Here is a 27,399-nt window from a genome sequence, read left to right as displayed (position 1 = left end):
TGGCCGGTTTGGCTCAGCGGTTGGAGCGTTGGCCTGAGGGCCAGAGAGACCGGGGTTCGGTTCCCGCTAGGGGCACATACCAAAACAAAAAACAAAAAAAACCAGGTCTAAATAAAAGCCTAAAGATGCCCTGGAAACTTTGAGAGACAGAGACTAATAAAGAGAGAAATTTCTACTCTGGGGAATTGGAAAAGACATCATTGAAGACTTGTCTGAGTGGAAGCTTGCAGAATAAGTAGAATGGGAACAAGTAGAGAATAAGCAGAGCCTTCTTGGGCCAAGAGTGGAAGAGTCTGGAGCCTTCAAATGGATCATAGGACAAGGAAGATGTGGGTCATGGTGCAATAGAATATATAAATGGGGGGAGCAGTCCTAGCCTGGGAGGTGTATTATCAGGAAAATGCCCCCTAAAGAAATGTCTTTTAACTGAGACCTGAAGAATGAGTAGAAGGTTACCAGGCAAAGTACAGGGTCGAAAGCAGAAGCAATGGGGAGAGCTGCAGAGAGAAATGGCGTCTGTAAAGGCCATGAAATGGGAAGGAACATGGTCCATGGGACTGAGGGGCTGAGAGGAGATAAGCAGAAGTTGCATGGCTCCTTGGGGATTTTAAACTGGGAAGGCAGCGGAATGGCAGATTTGTGGTGTTTTTTGTTTTTTTTTTCAGTATCAGTGATTTTATTTTATTTTTTTAAATTAACTTATTTATTTTTGTTACAGATGTTTCTCCTTTTTCCCCCACTGATTCCCCCCTCCCTGCCCTGTCCCCACCTTTGTTGTCCATGTCCATTGTTCATACATACATGCATATAAATTCTGTGGTTTATCTCTCCACCCCCACCCCCCAGATTTGTGTTTGAGAAGATTTCATTTTAAGAATGGAGTGATGGTTGTGTGGAATGGGGAAGGACTAGCGAGGAGCCAGAGAGATGAGAGAAAAGGCTGGTGAAGTCCAGAGCAGAAGTGCAGCTTCTGGCATTAGCTTGGACTCAGCATCCATTTTACACATGAGTACTCTGTATTTCAGACAGAGGCACAATCTTTCTTTTAATCCTGATTGATGGGGCATTTTAAAAATCAATGGGAAAAGATAATACAAGTGGCTCTAAGTGTGTTTCTGCTTCAGGGTCATCCAGGTAGCTAACGTAGCCAGAGAGTGTATACAGGGCAAAAGACTGCGACCCAATGCCATGTTGTCCTTCTCTTTATTTCCAGGGCATGGCCGAGAGAGAAGCAGTGGAAAAGATTAGATACTTATTTGCTCCCCTGATCCAGGTGCTGTGCAGGACAGGAGAGTTATTGTCATAATAATAAGACATGAAGATTACACAATTTTTTTGTTTTTTTTTTTGTACGTGCCCTTAGCAGGAACCGAACCCGGGACTCTCTACTCCTCAGGCCGACACTCCAACCTCTGAGCCAAACCGGCCAGGGCTCTTTTTTTTTTACTTATCTTTATTGTTGAATGTATTACAGATGTTCCTCATTTTTCCACCACTGACCCCCTCCTCCCCATGCCTGTCCCTCTTCTGCCTTTCCCCACACTGTTGTCTGTGTCCATTGATTATGCTTATTCATTTAAGTTCTTTGGTTTATTTCTTCCCACCCCTCAACCCCACTTCCTTTGAGGTTTGTCAGTCTAGCAATGAATTTGTACTTCTTAATCCCTTCACCTTTTTCACCCATTCTCCCAACCCCCTTCCATCTGGCAACCAACAAAATGTTCTCTGTATCTATGAGAATGTTTCTTTCTGTTCTGCCTGTTCATTTTGTTTGTAGATTCCATTGTCGATAGATATGTATTCATTGCCATTTTGTTTGTTCATATTTTTTATCTTTTTCTTCAAGAAGACCCTTCAACATTTCATATAATAATGGTTTGGTGGTGATGAACTCCTTTAACTTTTTCTTGTCTGGGAAACTCTTTATATGGCCATCGATTCTAAATGACAGCTTTGCAGGATAGAGTAATCTTGGTTGTAGGTTCTTGCTTTTCATCACTCTGAATATTTCTTGCCACTCCCTTCTGGCCTGCAAAGTTTCTTTTGAGAAATCAGCTGACAGTCGTATGAGAACTCCCTAGTAGGTAACTGCTTTTCTCTTGCTGCTTTTAGGATTCTCTCTTTGTCTTGAACCTTTTGCATTTTGATGATGATGTGTCTTGGTGTGGGCCTCTTGGGGTTCATCTTGTTTGGGACTCTCTGTGCTTCCTGGACTTGTATGTGTGTTTCCTTCACCAAGTTAGGGAAGTTTTCTGCCATTATTGTTTTGATTTCTTGTTCTCTCTCTTCTCCTCCTGGCACCCCCAAATTCTAATGTTGGCACACTTGAAGTTGTTCCAGAGGCTCCTTACTCTATCCTCATTTTTTTGGATTCTTTTTTCTTTTTGCTGTTCTGCTTGGGTGTGTTTTGCTTCCTTATAGTCCAAATTGATGGTTTGCTTCTTGGCTTTACCTACTCTACTATTGAATCTGTGTAAATTATTCTTTATTTCAGCCCTGGCCAGTTTGGCTCAGCGGTTAGAGCGTCGGCCCACGGTCCAGAGAGATCCGGGTTCGGTTCCCGCTAAGGGCATGTACCTCAGTTGCAGTTTGTCCCCAGCCCTGGTTGGGTTGTGTGGGTGGCAGCCACTCGATGTGTCCCTTTCACATTGATGTTTCTCTCTCTCTCTCCCTCCCACTCTATCTGAACAAAATATCGAGAAATGTCCTCAGGTGAGGATAAAAAAAAATTAATACATTATTCTTTATTTCAGTTAGTGCCTCCTTCATTTCTGACTGCATCCTTCATTTCTGACTGCTTTTTTTTTTATGCTCTTGAGGCCCTCACTAAGTTCACTGAGGTTCTCACTAAGTCCATTGAGCATCCTTATAAGCAGTGTTTTGAACTCAGCATCTGTTAGGTTGCTTATCTCCATTTCGCTTAGTTCTTTTCCTGGGGTTTTGTTCTGTTCTTTCATTTGGGACCTGTTTCTTTGTCTCCTCATTTTGGCTGCCTCCTTGTGTTTATTTCTATGTATTATTTAACAAGAGGTATGGGGCTATCTAAGACCAGATGCTGCTTGTTTGAAAGAATTTAGAAAAACCTGAAGCAGGATCCAAGACAGGCCAATCCTATGGTTAAGCAACTGGCAACAGCTTGGGTGGGCCTGAAAGTTGGGTAGGCCTGAAAGTTGGGTGGGGTGGGGTGGGGCCTAAGGGAATCAGTGGGGGGGGGGGGGGGCGGCGCGCAACCAGTATGAGCTAGGTTGCTGGAGTCCCAGATATGGCGGCTGTCTGCCGTCCCAGGGAAGGTCTCATCAAAGGAACAAGGACCTCTGACAGCACGTCTATCCAGGAGAAAGCTGCCTCTCCAGCCCTCACTCCAATGCCAAACAACTCAGTTCTTCCCCATATAACTCTGGTGCCTTTCAAGCTGCCTCCCCCATGCTGGAGCCTGGAGGGTGTGAGTCTGAGTAAGTCTGTGTGCAGGTTCTTTAAGAGGAGCTGCCTGGGGCTCCAGCTGCCTCAGCCTCCTTCAGCCTCAGTTCTCGCTGGTTTTTCCAGCCAGAAGTTATGGGAACTTCTCTTCCTGGCACTGGGACTCTGAGCTGGGCACTTGGTGTGGGACGGGGACCCCTCAATCCTCAGAGAGGACCTTCCCAGCCAAGGTATCCTCCTAATTTTTATCCACCACATGGTGTGGGACCAGTCCATCGCCCCTCCGCCCCTCCTATCAGTCTCGATGTGGCTTCGTCTTTAATTTCATAGTTGTAGGACTTCCATTCAGCTTGATTACAGGTGGTTTTGAATGATGGTTGTTCTGTAGTTTAGTTGTAACTTTGATGTAGTTGTGGGAGGACGTGATACCACGTTTATCTACACTGCCATCTTGACTGGAAGTCCCAAGAGCACACATTTCTAAATTATAAATCAAATCCACAGACTTTTAAATTGTATGTGGGTTCCCAAAAGGAACATGTACAGAAGAGCCATAGGTTTCTCTGAGCTGCTTGGCTCTGAGGGAGCTAGAGTGAGCTCATGCTCTGTGGAAACGTCAGTAAGAACAGCACCACACCACCAGCAGTACCACTTCCCTGGGCCTGTCCTACAGAGAACCTAAGCCTTGCCCAGGTAAGGTAGCCTCTGCCAGTAACCTTGAAGCCTTTAATTTCAGGATCCCAGCCCAGTATACAGGCCAACCCACTGGACAGACTGTTGTCCAGCATGGATAACACATTTCTTTCTACAACCCCAGCCCTCTCTTCCTTTCCCTATGAACATGTGATAGTGCCAGCCCCAGTACCTATTCAGGGTAACGCTAATGAGAAACAGAGACTGACCCAGACGGAGTCACTGTCCACCCTATTTTCTTTTCTTTTTTTTATCCTCACCTGAGGATATTTTTCATTTTTTGTTCAGATAGAGTGTGAGTGAGGGAGGGAGGGAAGGAGGGAGGGAGGGAGGGAGGGGGAGAGAGAGAGAGAGAGAGAGAGAGAGAGAGAGAGAGAGAGAGAAACATCAACGTGAAAGGGACACATCGAGTGGCTGCCTCCCCCATGACTCAACTAGGGCTGGGGACAAACTGCAACCGAGGCACGTGCCCCCAGCACGAACCGAACCCGGGTCTCTCTGGACCGCAGGCCGACGCTCTAACCGCTGAGCCAAACAGGCCAGGGCAACTCTATTTTCTAATGTCACTGAAAGTGTCTGGTCCTGCCCCAGGCCAGGGATCTCTCTCGGACTGACAGCCACTTCTGGGGAAGTCGATTGTTTTTCTGACTTTCCTTGTGTGGTCCCTTGTTCCACAGGGCAGGGTTAAGGATTGAAGGTGTCAAGGGAAGGGCAAAAGAATTGAGGCTATGTGAGCTCAACATGGAGAGGGGAAGTCTCCTGAAGCAACTAGAAAATAAGTGGAGAGGAATTCCTTGCTCAGGGCCTGGCATTATTAGGAGAAAGAAGGAGACAGGGCTGAGTCCTCCGGGAAGTTCTGTGCCCCAGAGGAGGGACAGAGCCACTCTAACAGATTTGGCCTTCCCACCAGCTATATGTAGAAGGTTTGAATGGCTCCATCCCACTGATCTTAATCACTCTTCCTTGCTCACCTGGCTTTGATAACAAGGGTGCTCAAAGCTTTCCACCGTGAGGGGCTATGCTATGGAGGGAAGAGCAGTGATAACTAAAAGGGTGAAGTGCAGTTGGTTTAGTCGTTGCCTTGTACCAAGTTCTGCTAGTAGACACATTGGTCTTGAAGGGTCTTCCTGGCTCTAGACAAGCCTTGATTTTCCTCAGGCTCCACAACCACTTTTCCAGAAGAGGGGGCTTTACTCCTACAAGGTGGAGTTCCAGGGCTCAGTCAGTTCTCTCTCTGGGTTCCTCTAAGCCAGTGGTTCTCAACCTTCCTAATGTTGCTACCCTTTAAAACAGTTCCTCATGTTGTGGCGACCCCCAACCATAAAATTATTTTTGTTGCTATTTCATAACTGTAATTTTGCTATTGTTATGTCTTAGGTGACCCCTGTGAAAGGGTTGTTCGACCCCCAAAGTGGTCATGACCCACAGGTTGAGAACCGCTGCTCTAAGCCACACTGCCAGTCCCAGGAGGTGCTGAGCTGCTGCTTCCCTACTCATTGGATGGTTCTCTCACTTGTAGCTTAATAACTTAATAGCCTGGACCAATTTGCAATCCAGTTAAATTCTATTCACTAAGAGGATATTTTAGCAAGTGAAAGCCAGAAGGATTTTGGTTTCACTCCTATTATGCTCATTTAAGTAAGCTTTCAAATCAAACAAATTCTCCAAGGCTAGAGGAATCATTTTTAATGGTGGGAGAGGTAGAGCTCTCTGAAACTTCCCTGGGCAGTGCAAGGTGATGTGGTCAGCTAAATCAGGAGGAGCCCACAGCTGTCAGCAGTTAGGCAAGGCTCTGCTGTGGCCAGGTGTTGATCCTCCACCCTCTAATTCCCACCTCACCTCTCCCTGTCCTGAGCCACACTATTCCTCTACACCCCCATTCCCAAGATAATTTGGGTTCAAGGAAGGGACTGGGGCCACCTGGGGCAGGAACACCCCAGAACAGTCTGTGGGATGAGGGAATAAGCAGTTGTGCAAGTTTGTCGTGTTAACAGGGCCTTTAAGCCTTTTTCTAGCACCCTTGGGAGCTGCCCTCTACTGGGAAGGCACTCAGTCCCATCCAGCCTGCTAATCTGCAGGAAGAGGAGTTGGCTTCAAAGCCTCAGGCTTGTTATAGCTCTGGCCTAACACTCAGGAGAAAAGGTTAATCTAGAAACTCCCAGGAGTCCTCAGGACCAGAGAGGCCCCTTGCCCTCCTCCCAACCTGGGATGTTGAACAGGGAGGGAGTCAGCAAGGAAAAGACCCCTTCACTGTTGAATGCCCTGCTCACTTGCCAAAGCTTGATGTTGGGTGCCAGGCTCTATCACTGTCCATCCAGTCCCATTTTTGTTTTTTTAATCCTCACCCAAGGACATTTTTCCATTTTTTGTTCAGATAGAATGGGAAGGAGAGAGAGAGAGAAACATCGACGTGAAAGGGACACATCAAGTGGCTGCCTCCCACACGACCCAACCAGGGCCGGGGACAAACTGCAACCGAGGTATGTGCCCTTTGTGGGAACCAAACCCGGCTCTCTCTGGACCACAGGCCGACGCTCTAACCGCTGAGCCAGACCAGCCTGGGCTCCAGTCCCATTTTTGGAAATCATGTTAGGGCTTGCTATGTTAGAAAGAGCCTAGCTTGGGAGTCAAGTGGCATGGTTCTGGCTCCTGTTCTGCAGAATCCTCTTTACTTTCTGGGCCTCAGTTTCCTCAGCTATAAAATTAGGGAATTAGACTTCTACCCACTAAGGTTCTTCCTGCATTTTCTGATATTCTGAGCTAGAGCCCAAAATGACTCACCTTGGTAGCCCCTGGAGTGGGGGCCTGTCAGCAGGTTGACAATGGAGGCCAAGCACTGGGCCCCTGCCAACACTTGGCCCAGGCCAAATCTGCTGTCTCATCCCTCCTCCTGCTGTGAAAGCAGAGAGGCTAAGACTGAGGCCCTAACTGCAAGAAGGCAAGCAGTGATGTTAGGACTCTGGGTCAGGGCTGGGGTACAAGGCTTTGGATTTCCCTAAGGAGCATCTTCAGGCAGTCTGGCTCTGTGCTGATGGAAGAGACATGTTTTGTCTTTTTCTGGGCAGGGCTGCCAGGGGAAGGATCAGCAATGTGAGAGGCAGGGGGTGATGACACTGAGGGGTCAGCGGGGTGTGAATGTCATTATCCCCATTGTCATATACCTGACTAGGCCATATTGATACAAAAGGTGTCTTTATTGAGGTCTGGGTAAGAATTAGGCAATTGGCCAGAGCAGCAGCTTAAATATGAGGCAAGCAATCAGGGGTTGGTTAGCCATGCCTGGGGCTAGGTTGGGGTGATGAGGCTATAGGCACAAACTCTCCTCAAAAGGACAGAAGTCATGGAGAAAAGGGGAAGGGGACACAGAACAGTCTGGGTCAGAGGCCTGATGGGCTGGCCCCATGGGGCTGGGCAGGAAACTCTGGATGGCAGGTCCAGCAGGGAGGGAACCAGGCTCTCTCTTACTCCACATGCCCGTTAGGCCCAAGCCTAAGCCTCTGGCCAGGGCAGCCATGCTGGGGCGGGGGGTGGGAAGGCCATCCCAGGCCTCACTTCTTCACCTTGGCATCATAGGTGCCTGCATTCTTGTAGGCACTCACATAGCCACTGTCATCCAGGATGTCCTGCCGCCCAGCAATGCCTTTGCCCTTGCCGCTCTCGTCGAAGCGCTCCTTGTGGGAGCCTGTGTACTTGCTGGTGTCGGTCAGCCGTTCCACAGCACCCCCTGTTTTTGCTTTCTGTTTAGACAGAGTTCCCCCAGGAGTACCTGGTTAGGGAGCCCAGCCCTTCCCACCCCCCGCTGAGATTTCCCACATCCCCCTCAGTGTCTCTCTCAGACCAGCAGAGCACTTACGGTGACGCCCACATTGGCTGGTTCCTTGCCTGCAACCAACTGGCAGATGGCATCAAAGGCCTCCTCCTTGCTCTTCCCCTTGAATCGCTTGATTGCCAGTTCTTCCAGGGCCTTCTTGAACTCCTCATAGTTGATGACCCGAGCAGACTTCCCCCTGCCAGGTATGTGGGCACCATAAGTTTTCCCCCTTCTCAATGTCCTCCCTGTTTCCAGCCCCCCAATTCCCCACCTTCTGGGAACATCAGAAGCAGGGATTGCCTGGGGGCTCACTTGACTTTGGAGAAGACGATGTCGACGTCCGTTCCTGTCACAGCCTTTCCATCAGTCACCTTGCAGTCCTTGCACAGCTTGGCCCAGTTCTTGCCATTCATCTCTTGCCCACTGGCCTTGGGGTCACCATGGATGGCAAACTTGCGGAAGCTCTCCTCCAGCCCAGCCACATCTGTGCTTGCTGCCATGCCACCCTATAGGGACCCAGCCAAGCTGTTCCTCTCCTCCCCAAGGCACAGAATATCACTGCCACTACCTCAAACCCTGCAAGGTCTGAGTTGGGGGCACTTAGGCTACATACCCTCAAGATCTGGAACGGGAGCTGGAGCAGGAGCTGCCACCAGAGAGGGGCCAGCAGTCAGTGTCTCTCTGTGCCCCTGAGCCCTGAGGAAGAGCCCCAAAAGGAAAGGTCCTGTTGCTTAACACCAACCCTGGCTTGGAGTAGAGTTCAGAAGATGAAATCATGATGCCACACCAGGCTGGGAACAGAGTAGCACTGTCGAGAAAGACTGTGAGAGCAGCAGCTGGGACCATGGCTTTGTCTGGCCCTGGCAACAAAGCTTGCTTGGGTGGAAGTGAGGGTGGCAGAGAAGGCCTCCCTCCCTGGGAGTTCCATGCCAAGCTGGGTCAGGGCCAGGCTAGGCTGCTAGTTGGGCAGGTATTTAGTCAGGACAGTGCCTTTGTCAGGGTCATGAGGACCAAGCAACACTCAGCCCAGACTGAGAAGGGAGCCAGAGCACAGGCTGGGGTATGTGCCCTAGGCAGGGTGCAGCTGGCCCAGCTGGGACCTTGTTACTATTTGCTGTTAAACAAAAACATGAGGGGAGAGGGAGCCTGGGGCTGGTCTGGCCACAGTTTGTGAAGCCTGGAGACGGTTGCTAAGGGAGGGTGGTGCTACTTGGAGAATGTTGCTAAGGGCAGGATGGTGTCAGAGTGGCTCAGGGAGAAGCTCCCAGTGCTGCTGGGCTGGGCTGGGGAATGGGGGCCCATGGGTGGGGCACAGCAGCACTCCCAGCGCCTGGGGCACAGCCATGGCTTCCTGGCCCCTTGCCACCCATTAGGGCTGTAACCAATCTGTAACCAATCTGTGGAGTTTAGGAGGAGCAGGAGATTTGGGGACTAGCCTAGGTTAGGGATTGTAGAGTTATGAGCCCCTAGAGGCATGTTGGTGAGTGGGCCTGTGGCCTTGGCCTTGTGACCCTCACACCCACACCCTGCACTGAAGCATACTTCAACACCTTCAGCCCTCCACTGAGGCCCCTTGGCCACACCCTGAGCACTGCCACACCAGCCCACATTCCCACAGTCCTATGTATTCAGCCCAGGCCCTCCACACCCTCAGCCTTACCCCCCCTGTCCCCCCCCATCCCCCCCCCCCACACACACCCCCTTCACCTGGTACTCAGACCTCCCTAACCACACCCACAGCCCTCAGACTGAGGGCTTGGACCATTCTCTCAGCATCCACCCTTGACATATATACTAACAGTACTGTACTAAAGACTTCCCCAATTATACCCTCAGTGCTGCAATGAAGGGTCCCCCAATATTCTCACAGTCCCCCTGCAATCCTCTGACCCACACCCACAGTTCTGCACTGTGTAACCTAACACAGCCCTGTACTGATGCATCCCTGACCACACCCTCAGCCCTGCACTGCAGCCACCTCCATCCACACTCCCACAGTCCTTCTGAGACCTCCTAACCAAAGCCTTACAAATCACCTCAACTCAGCCCTGATCACACTCATATACCACCTGCCCCACCCACACACCCACAATCTTCTGGCCACAGTTTCAGCCCTGCACTGAAGCCCCCAGCCCCCACCCAGTTGTCACACCCACAGACTTGCATTTTCAGACTCCCAAGTACTATGTTGGGACTCCCCCATACCTGTATTGAGAACCCCCCTAAGCACACCCACCTCCTCCACTACAGCCTGCTGACCACAGTCATGTATTTAGCAACCATCCTATAACTCTGCCTTTTATATTAGAGCCTTCAGTGACCATAGCCTGGGTCTCTGCTTGACCTGACTACCCCCTCTTCCACTACCACTGACCAGTGACCACACTCACCTATCCCTAAATTGCAGTTTCTGGGACTGGGAGCACCCACAACTGCTACATTGCAGCAACTCTGTCCACAATCCCAGTCCACACTGCACTAACCTTCCCTCTCCTTACACTTGCAACTTCTCACCAGAGACCCAGCACTTGGTTCATGAAGGGTAAAGTCTAGGGGAGCTTTCCTGCCACTGAATCTTTGCTCTAGGGAACTGGCAGGTTCCTGCATCCAGTCAGTGCTCACTCCTTTCTGTGGGAAGATGGATTCTTGGTAATTTGGGGGATGATCAGATAGAGCCAGGTCACTGGCTGTAATCCCAGGGGTCTACAGCAGCCACGCCCGTGAACTGGGGCCATCAGCTTGCTCCGACTGAGACAGCTGGAATCATCAATCAGCCCAGCAACAAGGTGGGGGTGGGGATGGAACGCTCTGACCCTGGGCAGAGCTGCTCAGCTGGTGTCCTCAGCTCTGTACCCTCCAGAATTGGGACCCCTTCCAGGCTGTCCCACCCCCGCCCCCTTCCTTTTATTGTGCAGGATACTGATTAGGATGGTCAGCGCCCGGGTCTCCTACCGATTTCTACCTGGTGGCTGCTCCTGCAGTGCACGTTCGATGGACAGAAGGACACAAGAATGGACCCACAGACGCAGGAGACCAGGCGGCTCCACAGCTCTGCTCCCTGCCGGCTCCGGAGCAGGACTGCAGGCGGGGCAGCTCTGCTGTATTATCCCCTGTTTCTCTGTCTCCATAGAGACAGCGAGTCCCACCCCCAGGGCTGTCTCGGCAGAGAATGACCAAGGTCATGCTCGCTCCACCCACCGGACTCCGCCCCATTGGCTAGGGCGGAGCTGCCGCGATAGCCTCTGTTGTTTGCGGCCCGGGAGGCCAGCCCTCCGCAGTTCTGGACGACCTCCGATGGTTCCCGAATGGGAAAGCAGACCCCCATTCTGGGCTCCCCCTAAGTGCAAAGCGGGCCTTGGCCTCCAAGAGAGATCCAGCTTCCCAGAGCCGCTACCGAGGGGGGAGGGGGACGATGACTGGGAGGGAGAGAGGAGGAGCAGAGGATCCGGGAAGTCCCCTCCCTCAGTGACAGTGGTTAGTGGAGCCTAGAGCTGGCTCAAGACCACGGTTCACCAATTAACATGTGGCATCCCTAGGTCACAAGTCAGGAGCACTGGGAAGAGGGGACAATGGGCAAATCAAGAGTTCCCAGCTCCAGCATCCTGGTACCCCCAAAACTATCGGGCCACCAGGAAAAAGCTCCTGGACCTACCAGGTCTCTGCTCTCGCTGCTGCCTCCGGAACCAAAGCCTTCTTCCCCTTATGTCTACAAGCTGAAATTCTTATCTTCGAGAAAAATAACCTCCTCCAAACAGCCTTCTAGGATCTTTCCTAACCAGGAGCACTATGCCTGAGAGCCTCGGGTCCTCGTTTACCTACATAAGACAATCTAGGCGGCCATCCACTATAAGGAGGCCCACCCCATTCATTCTCTGCCCCTAGGCCAAGGGGCAATGATCCAACTCCAGGAGGGCACATGGCCCTTGCTATTTAAAAAAAGTATCCAGTAAGTCCGCAAAAGCATTAAAAAATTTTTATTGGAGTAACAGGGCCGGTGGGGTGCATACTGCTTAGTTGTGGGGGAGGTAGACTGATCCTACCGGCTGTAAGGGCTCCGTAAGTACACTCAGTAGGCGAGGGTGTGGGTGTTGCACAGAATTGGGCCAGCCGCTCCACCTCTGCCCTCCTGCCTCTCTGCCCAGCTAAGCCTCTGGGCTGTCCGGCGCCCTGGGCTCACCACTGCTTGGGCTCACGAAAACAGCAGGAGCGTGAACCTGCAGCGCCAGCCCCGGCTCTCTGCCCCTGTCTCCGAGATTGGCCAGAGCGGCGCTGCCCAGATGCGTCTGAGCCACAGGAATTTCGTCCATGGACTCGGCTGAGGCCGCGTGGTAGGCGCCTGCAGGGCCAGCTGCGTGCACCGGGCTAGCGCCCGAAGAATCCGACGAGGAGCTGGAGTGGTGGCCTGGGGCCCGGGGCCCTGCGAGGGTGGAGGGAAACGTGAAACTAGGGGCTACGACTCGCTGGGGCCCCTACCTTTCCTTCCCTTGGAGCTCCCGGTGCAGGATCCAGTCAGGAAGGGCCCTCACCCGGCTTCCTCTTTTTCTGCAGAGACAGCGGGGAGCCTGAGTGTGCTCCTTCCCCTGGTTCCTCATGGCCAAAAGAGGCAGAGGAGTGAGGCAGGGTAGAGGCTTCTTTCCCATTCCCTTCCAGCCCCAGGGCAAGGGTCCCAGCACAACACCCCCTACCTGGGGTCGAATCCTGGGGGGCAAAGCAAGAGTCTCTGGGGAGGAGGGTGGTGGAGGGTCCACTTGGCCGCTGTTGGCAAGGAACCGGGAGAGACTGATGGGGAAGCAGGAGGGTAAGCTCTGGATGAGGATGATTCCTCAAATTCCACCCTGCTAGAGGTCCTCAAATAAGCCTCTCTCCCCAGCAGGCACTAGATGGGCATTAATCTGTCCTTGCCTTGGCCTTGGCCTTGGCCTACCCCTTTTCTCCCACTTTTGATGGCCCTGCCATGCCAATGGGAGATGCCCAGCTGACACATGTCCAGATCACACTCACTTGGCACTCACTGCAGCAGGTCTGGCCTGGCCAGAGGGCTCTGGGCGCACATGGCTGAAGGTCTGCATATAGAACTCCATCTCCTGGGGAAGGTGGGGGTCAGGGAGGCTGGGTGACCAGGTGTGGATCCAGAGCCTCTAGATCCTGAGCCCACCCAGTCCTGGACACAGCACCTTCCCCCAGGCTTCTGTAGGAAGTCTGGGTACAGAGGTCTGTTGTTCTCCAGGCTTCCCAGCTATGCTGGAAAAACCTCTCTGCAGAATGAGGCTTAAAACACCCATTTCTGGACTTGACTCCAATCCCACAGACTTCCTCACTTTATCTAGTCAAACTTTACTTCCTCCAGGAAGTCCCCCAGCCTCATAAATCCAATGTACCCAGTCTAAATCTGCTTTGGACAAGGTGGGTGATGGGGAAGAGGTGCTCAGATCTGCCCTCTCCTGTTCCTAGTCCCTCCCAGGACTCCAGTTTCTGAACTGATATTTTCCCCAGCTGAGACACTGAGTAGTTGGCTCTTCACAGGCCAGGTGGGCACTCAAGGTTGTTTGCATGGAGGAGCTGAATCCTCAGAGTACCAACCCAGTCTTGGCTGCTGGGGAATGCTCCGTCTCCCCAATCTCTAATCTGGAAGGGAAGGCAATGGGTGGTGGAAAAAACAGCATCGAAACCCCATCCGGGACCAAGCTTATGGGTAAATTCTGTCTTGTTTAGTAGCTGATCCTAACAGTGACCCTGGGAGTTGCAGATCCAACTCCTGAAAGCAAAGGGGCTTGAGGCCCAGATGTCAGATGTCACAGGAGTGGCCTAGTCCTGCAGCCCAACATGCAGGACGTGCTCCAGCTGCACCCACAAAGACTGCAGGTGAGGAAACAAGAGCCAGGAAAAAGCCAGCCAGGGTAGGCCTGGTGCCAAGGATGTAGGGCGGGGCCTTGACCTGGCCCACCCCATCTGGTACAGGAAGGGCACCCAGACAGCTGCTCTGCAGCTGTTTCTATGGAGACCCAGGCGTCCTGACTAATGCAGAGCCGACAATGTAATAGCAAACTCCGTCTCTAAAACAAGCCTATGTTTGGGGGCAACGGATCCAGAATGGGGCCCCTCCTGCATTCCTGCTCAGGATGGGGGTGGGGAGGCTGCCTGGGGCACTGGCAGATCTAGGGGACTGAGCCTAGCCGGCCACAGGCTGGCTGCACAAATGTAGAGATTGATGCCTCAGCAAACTCCATGCACAACCTCTGCCCAGGCTGGCCCTTTTGGGAAAAGTGTCGGGGTGCCAGCCTAAGCAGAGGAGCCCTGGGAAAGAGGAAGGGGTCTGAGACCAGTCACAAGGACTGGGATCTCAAGGTAATCCTCCCTCTATATCTTTCCTCTTCCCCACTGTGGAGCAAGCACCCCTCCAAGGGCCCTGCAGAGAGGAGTAAAGCCTACCCTGGTGTCCCTGGGCTCCAGAAGGGTTGGGCAGAGGAAGCTGGCAGCAGTAGAGGATGGTCCCAGATGCCTGAGTGGCCAGGATGGAACAGGAGCTAGGCCCTAGCCAGCTGGGAAAGTCTGAGGGTGTCACCAGGGTGTCCCCATTCAAATCCTTCTCCCCTCACCACAGCTGTACCTAGGATCCTTCCTCAGAGATCTTCAACATTTGTACATTCCTGAATGGTACTGTGGCACTTCTCAGTGTCTGCTCTCTCTTCTGCACATCCCTCCTCCCACTGAGGAGGCCTCCCTCAGGTTATTTACATTTGATATTAAAAGTCCTTGCTGCTATCTGGCCCCAAAGTCTAGGTAGGCAGTGACTACACGGCAGGGCCCCGAGCCCCAGAGCCCCAGAGCCTGGACATCCCAGGGCCAGGCCTGCCTCAGTGGTCACTGCTGTGTAGCTTGGACTTCAGAATCCTCTATGAAGTGGGGGTGGGAATGATGCCTACTCAGAATGGCTGTCACTGTGCTTACACAGTATCAGTGCCCAGCATCAGAGCCGGTACACAGTAGTGTGGCAGGGGGTTCTCCACTAACAGCCAGCACTCCCCCCAGATCTGGCAGCCTGACCCACTCCTGGCAATGAGAACAGGAGAGGTGGGGTCCCAGTTCCTCTCCCAACCCACCCACCAGCCTGTGTTTGTGTCTAGTTGCCATGAAGACTTGGGCTCCAGGGCTCAGCCTTCCCAACAAGGGCCTGTCTGGGCCCCCTTCCTTCCCAGTCCCTGGGGGTTCTAAGGATTCCCCTCCCCCCCGCTGCTGACCTCAGGAAGCCATTGGGCATGGGAATGGGGATAAGCTGGCCAACAGCTGGGCTGGCCAGGCCCTAGCCTGGGCTCGAGGGCTCCTGCTTCAGAGTGTAGAGACCTTAACTCTTCCGAGACCCAGTTTCTGTTTAAACTTTCTTGGCCTCAATATGCTCATGTGCAACATGGATGTGGCAACATTATCTGCCTCATAGGCTGTTTTAAGGATTAAATAGGGTAATAGGTATATGGGCTCAGGGTCATATGTGCAGATAACTAGTGACCACCTCAGTCACTGGTCCATTCCTCTCTTCCTCTGCAGCCTAATCTGCCTGCTTCTAGGCTCCCACATTCCAGACCCTCCAGCTCATGATTGGAGCCTGGACCGGTGCATACATGGGGTTATGGAAATGCAGGGCTCCTTTGTGCTGAGCCCACACTTCAGCAAGCAGGCATGTGCTCAGTACAGGCTTGGCTTCACCCCTGCTGCCCAGCACCCCACTCCAGCTGTGGTTCCAGACCTGCTTGCCCTTTCTCACCATCAGCTGCTATCTGCACAGCCCACCACCCCTTCCACACCCAGGCCCCATCTCCTATGCCCCCCGCCCCAGTCCTCTGGGCCACTTCTATACCTGAATGGGCCGCATCTTGGGGGGACATGACTGGAGCTGCCTGTGGGCCCTTTCTGCCTCCTGTGGTGGATGATGCTGCACGATGTACTCATAGGTGGTGAGCTTGTGCCACACTGAGGAGGTGAGGGGAGGGCTCAGTACAGTGGAAAGGGGACCCTGGAATTCAGAAGGGGAGGAAGGGTACCCAGTCCCAGGCTGAAACTACTGTCCCCATATACACTAAGCCATGGAGTGAGACCAGGCCACCACAAAGAGCCAGCAGGAAGGGGTACAGTTTCAGGGCTCTACAGCCCAAGTGGCATCTCCTTGCAACCTAGGAACCCCTATCCCCTGCAAGGCAGGTATAGAAGTGTGTGGGGATGTCGGGGGGATACTTACTGAGATAAATGTGGAAGCAGAACAGGTGGCCAAGCAGGGCTGTGGAGAGCAGGCCCAGAAGGATGAGTAGGGCAGCCAGGACCAGGATAGCAGGAGCCTGGGTCTCCACAGGGGCAGCAGGTAGAAACACAAACCACACATCCGTGTGATTCTTCAGGACTGCAAAGCACATACAGACTGTGCTTAGCTAGGGCTGTGACCAGTGACCAGGACAGGCCCAGGGTTGAGGGGTGGGAACAGACTTGGAACCAAGACTGACCTTCAAAGTGGTGGTTGGTACGCAATCGCATGGGATTGACAAAGAACTCCACGAAAACATAAGTGGCCACCAACACGAGGAGCAGGACACCCAGTAAAGCCGATGCCACACTGTGTAGAAAGAGCCTGGGCCCAGCCATGGGCAGCTGTCAGCACCCGGGTGCTCCAGCTGGGTAAGGGCCCAGAGCTCAGAAGGACCCATGGTTGGGATGGGGAGCAAGGCCTCTGATCCTACAGCTCCAACTTTTCACAAAGCCAAAGTCTTGGGGCAAAAGTGAAGATGGGGGCCACCCCTTCAGATCCCCACTTTTCTCTGGTCCAGCAGAGGGAAGAGCTCAAACCTACCCTCAGCAATCCCAGAAGGCAGCCATCAGGAGCACACATAGATGCACAACAGTACCCAGGTCCAAGAATCCTCATCCCCACCCCGCCCTGCCCCACCCGACTGCAGTCTCTGTATTCTGACTCACACATTTATACCCGCTCATCCCCAGGCACCCACGCAGCCCGGATCCACTCTCACCGGTAGTTCCTTTCTCCGACACAGTTGTTGAGCCACTTGCAGTGGTGGTCGAAGCCGCACACACACTTGTTGCAGGCACTGCAGTGCTTGGAACGAGCGCTCCTGCAGGAGGGGAGTGGCACAGTGCGGTTGGCCCGCTCATCCTCCCCTTCGCGGCAGAGCCTGGCTGGAGCACTGGGCGTCAGTCCGCGGAGGGGTCTCCTGGCCTGGAAAGGGTTACCCACTGGGCTCCTCCAAGGGACCGCTGAGCTCCGAGCTCGGCGCCAAGGAGCGTTCGCGCCCTCTGGTGGCACAGAAGGGAGGGCACCCGGAGAAGGTGGCGTTTCTGAAGAGCCAGTACCCGAGGTGGGAGATGGGGTAGGGGATATTGCATTGTTCCACTCAGGGACTGCGCAACGGTGACGGTGGTGTGACACGGAAATGGGGCTTCCTTCCCAAGCAAGGACCCCTGCGCTGAACAAGGAGACAAAGCAGGTGAGGGGCCAGGGAGCAGAAGAGAGCAAGGCTGACAGACCCAGGACCCGCACTGGTCTTCCTGACATCTCCATTTTTTGAGTGCCTGTTTCTCTGCCAGTCTATGGGAATTATACTGGCATTGTTCCAGAAAACCTCGGCTTGTCTCGGCTCATCCAAAGGGAGCCAAAAGAAGAGCAGCAAGATGGCATCTGGGTGAACTTAGGGCAGTTCACTGCAGATAAGGTGAGGCCACATTAGGAATGTGAGTATTTCAGCCCCAGGGGACTCGGGAAGCCCAAAGGAGTATGGAAGAGTGGGGAGCGCTCTCCCAGAACTGGACAGAGCCCTGGAATGGGCAGCAACTTCCAGAGCACCCACGGAAGAAAAACACACTGACTAGTATCTAGTGAAGGAAAAGGGTCTGATGCTGAAGTCCTCAGCACCTTAATGCCATGGACTCTCAGTCCCGTGGGCTGCCTGAGTCCAGATTAGAAGTGTGGGGCTGGCCTTGGACCACACCCCCATGCCCAATCCTCTACCGGAGTCTGGGAGACTGGAAGCTCTGGAAGGATGGGGAGAGGTCTAGGGAGGCGGTCTGGACCAGCCAAGGAGGTATGGGCTCTGCACATTCTGACTCATCTCCCCACTAGCAGTGTGACGTGGAGCAAGTCACTTGGCCTTTCTGGGCCTCAGAGTCCTCATGGGCAGATGAGAATAACAGTATGAGCTGGGAAACTAGGCAGGTTGGTAGTGAATCTCACTCTGTTACCCAAGAGCCACATGACCTCAGACAAGCCGTTCACCTTTCTGAGCTTTGGGCTCTTCCTCCTCTGTGAGGAAAGATGCTGCCCACCCTGCAGGGTGGTTGTTCATAACCACTTGGCACACAGTAAGTACTCAAGTGTTAACTCCCCTCCCTGTCCCTATCTGGGAATGCTTGTGAGATTGGGGTGTGTGTGGGGGGGAGTGACTGGTAGAGTTAGTCATTAGAAATGTTTATGGGTTTATGGTCATGCCACATGTTTCCTTTTACTTTTTTCATCATCTTCCTTTTCCAATTACCTTCTCCTCACCTTCTTCTTCACCCAGTTCTCTGTTACTCCATCACCTGTGTTATCAGGATGACTGTAAAGCCCTGGGCATGCTCCTCTTTGCCTTGAACTCCCACTGACAGTTCCCCAGGCATACTCATCACCCACACACCCTCAGTCCACATGACTCACACATCCACGTCGCACAAATTGCAGTGCAGGTCTTCAATGACATGTGCATGTTGGCTGCGGTTGAAGATGGGCAAGGGCCCCGCATAACTCTTGTCCCGCACATTGGCATCTGCCGGATCGATGGAGACAGCAGTCAGGTGCACCACGAGGTGGCCAGCAAAGATGGCGCCCATGCACTGGCCCAACACGTTAAAGACTCACTCCATACTCTGCCAGCTGAGAGCCCCACCCCTGCTTCCGGTGGCCAGAGAACAGTTCCCCACCTCCATGTAACTCCCTGGCATGGAGACTCTTAGTCTGTGCCACACCCTGCCTCCAGGTCCCAAGAGCTTCCTTGTCAGACCTCTCCAGTGTATCCAGCCCCAGATGCAAGAGCGGAGCAGCCATTATGGTAACAGAGTTAACAAGGCAGCACTGCCTGAGGCTGACGAGGGACCCAAACACAGGGCTGTGGCCTCACTGTTCTAAGCCTGGCACAGGCCCTAGCTGGTCTGGCCTCCAATTCTGATCTGGTTTCAGATTCTAAATGGTGAAGTGAGACTGAAAGAGATCATCCTGTAAGATCGAGGGACCCAAAATATAAGTTCTAAGCTTGTTAGTCTTGCTTTCATTGGAAGTCTGCTCTGAGAGGGAAAAAGCAATCCTTTCTCAGTAGCCAGGCCAGACAGAAAATCACTTGCAGACAGGGCCTCATACACCTTCCACCTCCCTGACCTGGAGTCCAGGTACTTGGTACCCTGGGGCTGAGCAACTAGGATGTTCCGACACATTCAGGGCCTGACCAGAGACAGCATATCTACTTCCTGGAGCTGAAACAGCCTTCCAGGACCTATCTGCTCAGTGATTGGACCAAATGCTAGAGATAAGTATGGTGACAACTTGCTGCAAAGTCTAAATGTGTAAAAATTCACTAAAAGATTCCATGCAGGCAGCCATCTACCCTCCATTCATCCATCCTCTTGCTAGCCAGGCAGACATCATCCCTCCATCATTCATCTTCCATCCATCAGCTGTCCATCCTCCTTTCCTCTCTTCCTCCTCCTCCTCCCAGAGGCCAAATTTCCCTACTTGTCTGCTCTGCCCTAACGTGCTGTACCATAGTTGAAAGAGACAATCCTGTGACCCATGAAAACCCCTCTACAGCCTTGGCTGTGGGTCTGGCCTTTGCTCTCGCCTGGGTTATTCCATAGTCTTTCAACTCTGTTCCTCCTCTTGGGTCCCCTTGAGTCTGCCCTTCACTTGGTCCCAAAGTGAGCTTTGAAGATCTTAAACCTGAAGTCTTGCCTGCTTAAAATCCTACTCTGGCTTTCAGTGGTCCTCAAGCTCTTCAGTTCAGTGCTGGGGCCCCTTTTGCTCTGGCTCCTCTCAAACCTCTCTAGTATCACCAACTACTCCTCCTTACCATTCCAGCCTCTCTTCAGACACACTGAATGTGGGCAAACATTTGGTTTCCTGCCTGCTCTAATACTTCTCCCGCCCCTATACCCTGGTTCATTCACCCAACTGTTTACAGAGGTATTTCTCTATGCCAAGCACTGAGGAATATAGCAGGAGCAGGACAGGTGCTGTCCTTAACCCCAAGGAACCTACAGTCTGGTGGGAAACAGAAATGTTCATCAAATAAATGGTTGATTACAATGAAGAAAGTTCATGGGACTGTTTAAGTTTGTGTGACCTCAACTAGCCTGAAGGGATCCAGAAAGCTTCCCTAAAAAAGTATCACCTCAGCTGAGACTTGAAGAGGAATGGATAACAGGGACCTAGCAGGTAATGTAAGGAGGAAAGGAGGCCTGGCTGGTTACTGGGAGCAAGTAGAGTCCCAACCAGAGGGGTGGTTCCAGCTCAGCTCATGGCTGCCATGGAAGAATGAGGGAGAAAAAAAGAATGAGGGCCCATGTCACCAAATTCTGGTTTTTCAAAAGGAATCAGAAATCTGGATTTTTATGTGAGGTCTCTCATTTCAAATGTTGACAAGGAAATAAATTATTTTTTAAAACCCACCTGCTGAAGGAACACTTGAAGATCTGTCCATTTTGTGTGCTAATCATCCCTTAATTTTAAAAAAATCTGTAGGCCAAATTGATTCACGGGGTGTCGGTTCCTGACTTCTGATTTAGCTGGGTGTTAGGGTGGAGAGAGGCAGAGATCAATGTCACAACAGAGAACAACAGAGGAAATAATATAAGAGGAGACGGGGGAGATGGGCAGAGGCCAGAACATAGCCTAAGCATCTTGAATCTCATTCCTTAAGGCAGGAAGCCATCAGAGGGTATTTGGCTGGGGAGAAACTTTATCCTATTTGTTTTTTTGAAAGGGCACTGTGGCTACAGGGACACAGATGGACAGGCCAGAGTGAGAGTGTGTGTGGGGAGACTATTTTGGCAACAAAATGGTCCTCTAGATAAGAGAGGCAGATGGGAATGGGAGAAAAGAGGGCGATTCAGTAACTATTTAGGAGGTAAAATCAACAGAACTTGACTGACTGGATCAGGTGATGAAGGAAAGGAGTGGCGTTAAGAGCAACTGGACAGGTGGGTTAGGCTCTGGAGGAGTTGTGAGCAGCAGATGGGCATCTGGGCCTGTGGTGATTTTGGTCTGGATGGTCCATCTCCTGCATGCACAGTATGCTGGATGAGCCTCTACTCCCATCCATATTTACCACAGGATAATCTCCAGTCCACAAGACTTTCTTCAGCTGGAGGCTGAGCACCCCAGAGCTGGGACCCTGTCTTGCTAATCTTTGCAACCCTAGGTCCCAGGCTAGATCCAGGCCCAAGGTGGCTACTTGGTACACATTATTATCCTACCTCATTCCTTGGAGTCCTGAAGGAGCCTGCTGAAGGAAGGTGGCTTTGATGGAAGGAGGGAGAACAATCCAGGCTTGGAAATAGGGTACCAGACGTGGTGGCTCTGTGAGCCTCCACACTGCCCAAAGCAATGAATGTGGAGAGGACAAAACCCTCAAACCCTCAAACCATCCCGGTTCCTCAGATTTGGGGTGTATGAGCAGCTCTGCTGGCCTCACTAGGTGCCAGCCATGTGAACTCAGGAAGTCAATCTCTCTGAACCCCGATTTCTTAGTAAAGTGGGAAGAATACCTTCAAGTATTATGAGGATCAAATACAATAATCCGTGTACAGGGGTTGGCATAGGGCCTGGTACATATAAGTGTTCAACAAGTGATAGTTACTCTTGTTTACTGTTACTTGTTCTGATTGCACTCTCCAAACCACAGGGCAGAAACCCAGGTAATCCTGAGTGAGGTGTGTGCCCATTCCAGATCATGAGAGGAATATTCCATGAAGCATTCTAGTTAATAGCCCTGACTATGACCTGGACAATGGGAAAGTCCAGTTTCCCATTTACAGAGTTGATGACTAGGCCAGGAGGCCTAGTGAGCCAGGAAGCCCCCCAATGGCAGTGCTGATATCTGAGGATGGCAACCTTCTCTAAAGTCCTTCTCCACACACTTGTCCTTGTCACTCACCAGCCCAGGAAATCTGTGATTTCCCATGGGAGCATGCTCACACATACGGCTCATGCATTCTGCTGCTCAGACACACATCCTTGCATGCTCCTTGTGTCCCCCCCCCCCCCCCCCCCCGGAAAGCAGGCAGGACTCTTCCTGTCAGACAGAGGAGGAAGCTGAGAACTGGAGAGCTGGCAGAAGCTGCCCAGCCTTCTGTAGCCCTGAAAGGGCTGAGCTGGGACATAGCTCCGCTACTGACTCTATGTCTGAGGGATTCAAGTTCAACCCTGCTAATCTCCTTTAGCTCACTCTAGCCCTCCCCCCTGAGAGGCCCAAGGAATCATTTCCATGAATCACACACACCAGGGCACATTCACATGGCACCCTCGGACAGGGCACATGGCTGCCTGCTGCATTCCAATCTCTCGGCCTTGCAGCCACGTCCTCTATTCCTGGGAGTTGTGGCTAGAGCTGGGGCAGTCACACCACTAGGCTCACGCAAGTTCATGTCACTGTTCCCAGGAGCTTCCAGGGCATCTTTATACCTCCCCTTGTCAATTCAACTTCACCCTAAAAGGGCATGATATGTAAAATCAATATGCTCCTAAACAGTCCTGGGACAGTATAATAATCTGTCTAAAGTAAAACCACATTTCAAATGTACCAGAAAACTTACTATGTAAAAGAATTCTACCATGCTCTTTTTTGATAAGTGAAAAATTATTTCATAAATATAATAATTACTCTCTAATTTATCCCTTGCTGAGCTCTAGACAAAATTAAAGAGAGCTTTCAAGCGGTACCTTGGTTGATGAGGTTCCCTTCTGTGTGGGGCTTTAAATGCTCCAAGGCACTTTAAGTCTGTCAGCTCATCACATGGGACAGAGGGGTCAGGTGGAGGTTGGAGGCCAGGCAGGCAAGCAGCCAGTCCTTTAGGAAGAGACAGGGCCTGCCTGTGCTTTCTGAGGCTCTGGGGCCCAGCTGCAGGCCTCTGCCATGTCCTACATCTACTGCCCCCACAATCCACGCACCAGCCCTACTTTCCCAAGGATACAGCATAGCCAGTGGGCACCCAGTGGTGAGGCAGGAGGGGAACAAGGACCCCAAAGCCAATCACAGCAAAGAAGATGTACAGCAGCCAGGCCACAATCTGGAGTGGGTGAGGAGGCCAACTCCACCCATTCCGGCGGGACCGCTGGCCCTGCAGCTCTGGGGAGGGTCCGCTGGCCTGTGCAGGTGCAGTCCACACACTCTTCTCAGGGGCTGTCTTGTTGGAGGGCTTGTTGCAGATGTTCATCTCCAGAGGGAGAAAAAGTAGAGAAAGCATTAATCTGAGGAGGCCTGGGCTGGAGCCCAGAGCCTATGCATCTAGCTTTCAGCAGGAGGGAAGCAGGATGGGACATAAAGCCATCTCCCAGCTATTCTGCAGGGGAACCCAGTGCCCTAGCAGGATAAAGGTAGGCAGCAGGGAAGGGTGGTAGTGGACTGTTGGTCTCAAAGCCCCAGGGCTTTAGCCCAGGCCCTGGCCAGTACAAGGTAGGAGTGTCCAGGGTTTATTCAGGACACAGTGTGGCTGCCTGTTACTCAAAGTGTTCTGTCTCCACAGCCATCAAAGTTAAATCCAATAAGACATGTTCTCATCTGGGAACAATATCAGGCTGGGGCCAGACCGATGAGAACACATGCGATTCTGTTACAATTAGTCACCTCTGTTCTGTGGCCCAAATGCAAGTGTCAGAGAGGGGCCCCTTACCATTTACTAAGGGAAACAGGGAGTGGAGTTGTTCAGAAGGGGGATCTGGCCTCTGCTCCTCAGCAAGCATGCAATCCCTTTAGGACTGGGGGGGACCTTAAACTGTCTCCCCTGTGCCTTAGAAGGGCTGCCTGAGGCTTCTTGGTTGGGGAGGAGCCAACACGTGAGTTTCTTTAAGTAAAATCTGGGCCTAGTGCACTGAGAACAGAAAGGTGGGCTGACCTGAGGGAGCTCAGGGAAGACCAAGACTCAGCCAGAGTGTGCCACCAGATGGCAGCACTCCCCTATCCACCAACCTTAGGCCCAAGAGGGGGCCTAGTGGCCAAAGTTACACACAGGGCAGGCAGGGTGGGCTCGTCCTTACAGGAAGAAGAGCCTCATCCTAGTTTCTTCCCAGCCTGAGATGTAAAAAGAGCAGTACCATACTTGGGGAGACAGGCCAACTTGGAGCTTATTTTTTATTTTTTCTTTATTGACTTTAGAGAGAGGAAGGGAGAGGGAGAGAGATGGAAACATCGATGAGAAAGAACTTTGATTGGCCGCCTCCTGCATGCCCCCCACTGGGGATTTGGCCCACAACCTGGGCATGTGCCCTGACTGGGAATCAACCCGGTGACCTCTTGGTGTATGGGTCAATACTCAACCACTGAGCCACACCGGCTGGGCTTAGATCTTTTGGTGAAAAGGCCAGGAGTCCATGCCTATTGGCCTTCCTAACTTCTCAGCCCAACAAAATGTTATTTGACCTGTAAGGCCCACTGAAAGCATCTCCTCAGCCAGGGGTATCCCAAGTGGAGTCAGGGACTTCATGCTCAGTCTTTACTGAGCAAGTCATTGCTATTTGGAACACTCTGCCATCCTCGTATCCATCTGCCCCCTATCACTCCAGCTTCCCTTAAGAGCAGCAAATGTGTTGTGATTAGTTCACCTCTGTTCCCCACATCCCCTTCCCAAGTACCCAGAACATACCTTGTACATAGAAGGTACTCAGTAAATGTTTGCTGACTTGAGAACATCTGAAATAGAAGGAAATGTGGGCATGGTACATGGTGTGGAATCCTGGTCACACTGAAGCCATCTGACCCACTCTGCTCTGCTTTCAATCTGCACAACTACCATGCACCTACAACTCCCCTGTTCCACACAGGCACCATGCATCCATACCTCTTCCACCCCAGCTCCCCCTGCCCACTGGCTATTACCCTGTCTGCTAAACACTCTCACTTAGCTACTCTGCCCTTTATCCTGCCCAAGGCTCACAGCCTCCTGAAAGCCAAACCTGGCATATCTGAAGCCACCTCTCAGCAGCCTCATCCCAAAGCTAAATGAAGTAACCTTAGTTTTCTTCCAGGGACTCAACTGGAATCCTTTGATCATTTGCTTTATCTTCAGTAAGAAGCAGCAAAAGGTGAAAAGAGTCCCAGCTTTGGAGGAAACAGATCTAGGTTCAAGTCCTGGCTCTGCACTTGCTAGTTGAGTGGACTGAGTTCCTTCATCTGAAAAACAGGTTAGGGTTGCCTACCTGGGGCTATGTATAGATCAGTGACACACTATAGGTGAAGTCTGAAACATAAAGGCTCCCTAAATGGTAGGCATCATAATTACCCTTAAAATAGCCTTCTGGGTGGGTTGTCCTCATCTCTCCAGACTGAGGCTACTGCATCTGATATTCTATGAGGTTTATGACCAAAGTGATGGGGTTCGTTGAAGTTGTTTTCTAATGTCAGTGGTCCCAAGGAACACAGTGTCATAACAGCTGGGCCACTGGATAACCTTTCTAACCTTCTTACCTTCGATCAAAGGTGACAGAGGTGACTAAAAAGCTGGCATCACTTTATTTTGGATGTCCCCAGAGGCAGCAAATGTTTGTCCTTGATTTTTGGAAACAGTCAAAAGTCACCAAGTCAAGCCCTGTGAATACAGTTCAGCTGGTGGTTCTGCTCAGGGTAGGAGGCAAATCCCTGTGTCTTGCACATCACTGCTCCAGTGACATAATCACCAAGGCAATGACTTTGAAGGTAACCCATGAATTGGGATCCCTAAGTCATGGCTTTCTGTTTGTCATCCTCACACCCTAACAACCTTATATACCTTGAGGGATTTTTTCTTTAAAAAAAAAATTTTTTTATTGATTTTAGAGAGAAAGAAAGGGAGAGGGAGAGAGCGATAGAAACATTGATGAGAGAGAACATCGATTAGCTACCTCCTGCATGTCCCCCATTGGGGATTTGGTCTACAACCTGGGCATGTGTCCTGACCAGGAATCGAATCGGCAACCTCTTGGTACATGGATCAATGCTTAACCACTGAACCACACTGGCCAGGCTTGAGGGACTTTTTTTTTTATCCTCACCCGAGGACATTTTTCCATTTTTTGTTCAGACAGAGTGGAAGGGAGAGAGAGAGAGAGAGAAACATCGACGTGAAAGGGACACATCGAGTGGCTGCCACCCGCATGACCAACCAGGGCCAGGGACAAACTGCAACCAAGGTACGCGCCCTTAATGGGAACCGAACCCAGGTCTCTCTGGACTGCAGGCCGACGCTCTAACCGCTGAGCCAAACTGGCCTGGGCTTGAGGGATTTTTTAAATAAAGTAGCAGATGGTTCATTCCTGGGTTTCAGCACCAAAAAATAATAAAAATAAAGAAAGCTGGAGAACTCTGGCCAGTGTTACTCAGTAGTTAGAGCTCTGGCCTGTGCACCAAAGGGTTGCAGGTTCAATTCTTGGTCAAAAGTATGTACCTGGGTTGCAGGTTTGATCCCCAGCCGGGTCATGGTGCATGTAGGAGGCAACCAATTAATGTGTCTCTCACATTGATGTTTCTCTTCCTCTCTCTCTCCCCCCTCCCCCCCTCCCTTCTACTCTAGAAAGAAAGAAAGAAAGAAAGGAAAGGGAAGGGAAGGGAAGGGAAGGGAAGGGAAGGGAAGGGAAGGGAAAGGGAAAGGGGAAGGGGAAGGGGAAGGGGAAGGGGAAGGGGAAGGGGAAGGGAAGGGGAAGGGGAAGGGGAAGGGAAGGGGAAGGGAAGGGAAGGGGAAGGGAAGGGAAGGGAAGGGGAAAGGGAAAGGGAAAGGGAAAGGGGAAGGGGAAGGGAAGGGGAAGGGGAAGGGAAAGGGAAGGGAAGGGAAGGGGAAGGGAAGGGAAAGGGAAGGGAAGGGAAAGGGAAGGGAAGGGAAAGGGAAGGGGGAAGAGCGAGCACCAGAGTCCAGCCGTTGTGGCTCAGTGGCTGAGCACTGATCCACGCACCAAGAGGTCACCGGTTCGATTCCCGGCCAGGACACATGCCCTGGTTGTGGGCCAAATCCCCAGTGAGAGGCATGCAGGAGGCAGCCAGTCGATGTTCTCTCCCATCAGTGTTTCTATCTCTCTCCTTCTCATTTTCTCTCTCTCAAAAATCAATAAAGGAAAAAAAAATTAGAAAGAAAGAAAAAGCAGCAGAGGCACATGGCTGACATGTTACTGCTGCCTGCAGTGTGTTAGTAGTGGCCGCAGGCACCCCTAGCACCCCTAGCACTCCTAGCCCTGGTAGAGCCCAGATACCTGAGGTGGGAGGAGTCATCATCTG

The 27,399-nt window shown here is 51.9% G+C and overlaps 2 protein-coding genes across 6 annotated transcripts; both read right to left on the bottom strand.

The window, feature by feature from the left end:
* Positions 1-7,289: 7,289 nt before the first annotated feature.
* On the bottom strand, positions 7,290-11,025 carry TPPP3 (tubulin polymerization promoting protein family member 3). 4 transcript variants are annotated; one of them, XM_036275160.1, is made up of 5 exons: positions 10,874-11,025; positions 8,535-8,617; positions 8,234-8,427; positions 7,964-8,117; positions 7,290-7,847 (listed from the first exon to the last, which is right to left on the bottom strand). In XM_036275160.1, the coding sequence occupies exons 3-5, from the start codon at positions 8,419-8,421 to the stop codon at positions 7,659-7,661; spliced, it is 531 nt and encodes a 176-aa protein (XP_036131053.1). In that variant the 5' UTR covers positions 8,422-8,427; positions 8,535-8,617; positions 10,874-11,025; the 3' UTR covers positions 7,290-7,658. The 4 variants fall into 4 exon arrangements, with proteins under 4 accessions (XP_036131053.1, XP_036131054.1, XP_036131052.1 ...); XM_036275161.1 differs by having other exon boundaries at positions 10,884-11,025; XM_036275159.1 differs by lacking the exon at positions 8,535-8,617 and having other exon boundaries at positions 10,874-11,024.
* Positions 11,026-11,914: 889 nt separating this feature from the next.
* ZDHHC1 (zinc finger DHHC-type containing 1) lies at positions 11,915-25,705 on the bottom strand. Of its 2 annotated transcripts, none has more exons than XM_036275141.1 (12): positions 25,624-25,705; positions 24,803-24,849; positions 23,135-23,377; positions 18,612-18,787; positions 16,933-17,034; positions 16,411-16,535; positions 16,152-16,310; positions 15,774-15,886; positions 12,923-13,005; positions 12,607-12,700; positions 12,448-12,463; positions 11,915-12,338 (listed from the first exon to the last, which is right to left on the bottom strand). In XM_036275141.1, exons 2-12 carry the CDS (start codon positions 24,809-24,811, stop codon positions 12,064-12,066), a joined length of 1,395 nt encoding a protein of 464 aa, XP_036131034.1. In that variant the 5' UTR covers positions 24,812-24,849; positions 25,624-25,705; the 3' UTR covers positions 11,915-12,063. The 2 variants fall into 2 exon arrangements, with proteins under 2 accessions (XP_036131034.1, XP_036131035.1); XM_036275142.1 differs by lacking the exon at positions 25,624-25,705 and adding an exon at positions 25,169-25,190.
* Between the last annotated feature and the right edge of the window lie 1,694 nt (positions 25,706-27,399).

Source organism: Molossus molossus, unplaced genomic scaffold (genome assembly GCF_014108415.1).
Source record: "Molossus molossus isolate mMolMol1 unplaced genomic scaffold, mMolMol1.p scaffold_m16_p_21, whole genome shotgun sequence".
In the NCBI taxonomy this organism is placed as follows: domain Eukaryota; kingdom Metazoa; phylum Chordata; class Mammalia; order Chiroptera; family Molossidae; genus Molossus; species Molossus molossus.
The sequence above is the reverse complement of the archived record's forward strand: the minus strand, read 5'-3'. Positions and strand labels throughout refer to the sequence as shown.

Coding starts and splice junctions, on each gene's coding strand:
- TPPP3 (XM_036275160.1), bottom strand. CDS start 8,421: ATGGCAGCAAGCACAGATGTGGCTGGGCTGGAGGAGAGCTTCCGCAAG. Junction 8,118..8,233: donor ATCGTCTTCTCCAAAGTCAA/GTGAGCCCCCAG, acceptor CATACCTGGCAG/GGGGAAGTCTGCTCGGGTCA. Junction 7,848..7,963: donor CAGCCAATGTGGGCGTCACC/GTAAGTGCTCTG, acceptor CTGTCTAAACAG/AAAGCAAAAACAGGGGGTGC.
- ZDHHC1 (XM_036275141.1), bottom strand. Junction 16,311..16,410: donor TACCAACCACCACTTTGAAG/GTCAGTCTTGGT, acceptor TGTGCTTTGCAG/TCCTGAAGAATCACACGGAT. Junction 13,006..15,773: donor CCAAGATGCGGCCCATTCAG/GTATAGAAGTGG, acceptor CACCTTCCCCAG/GAGATGGAGTTCTATATGCA.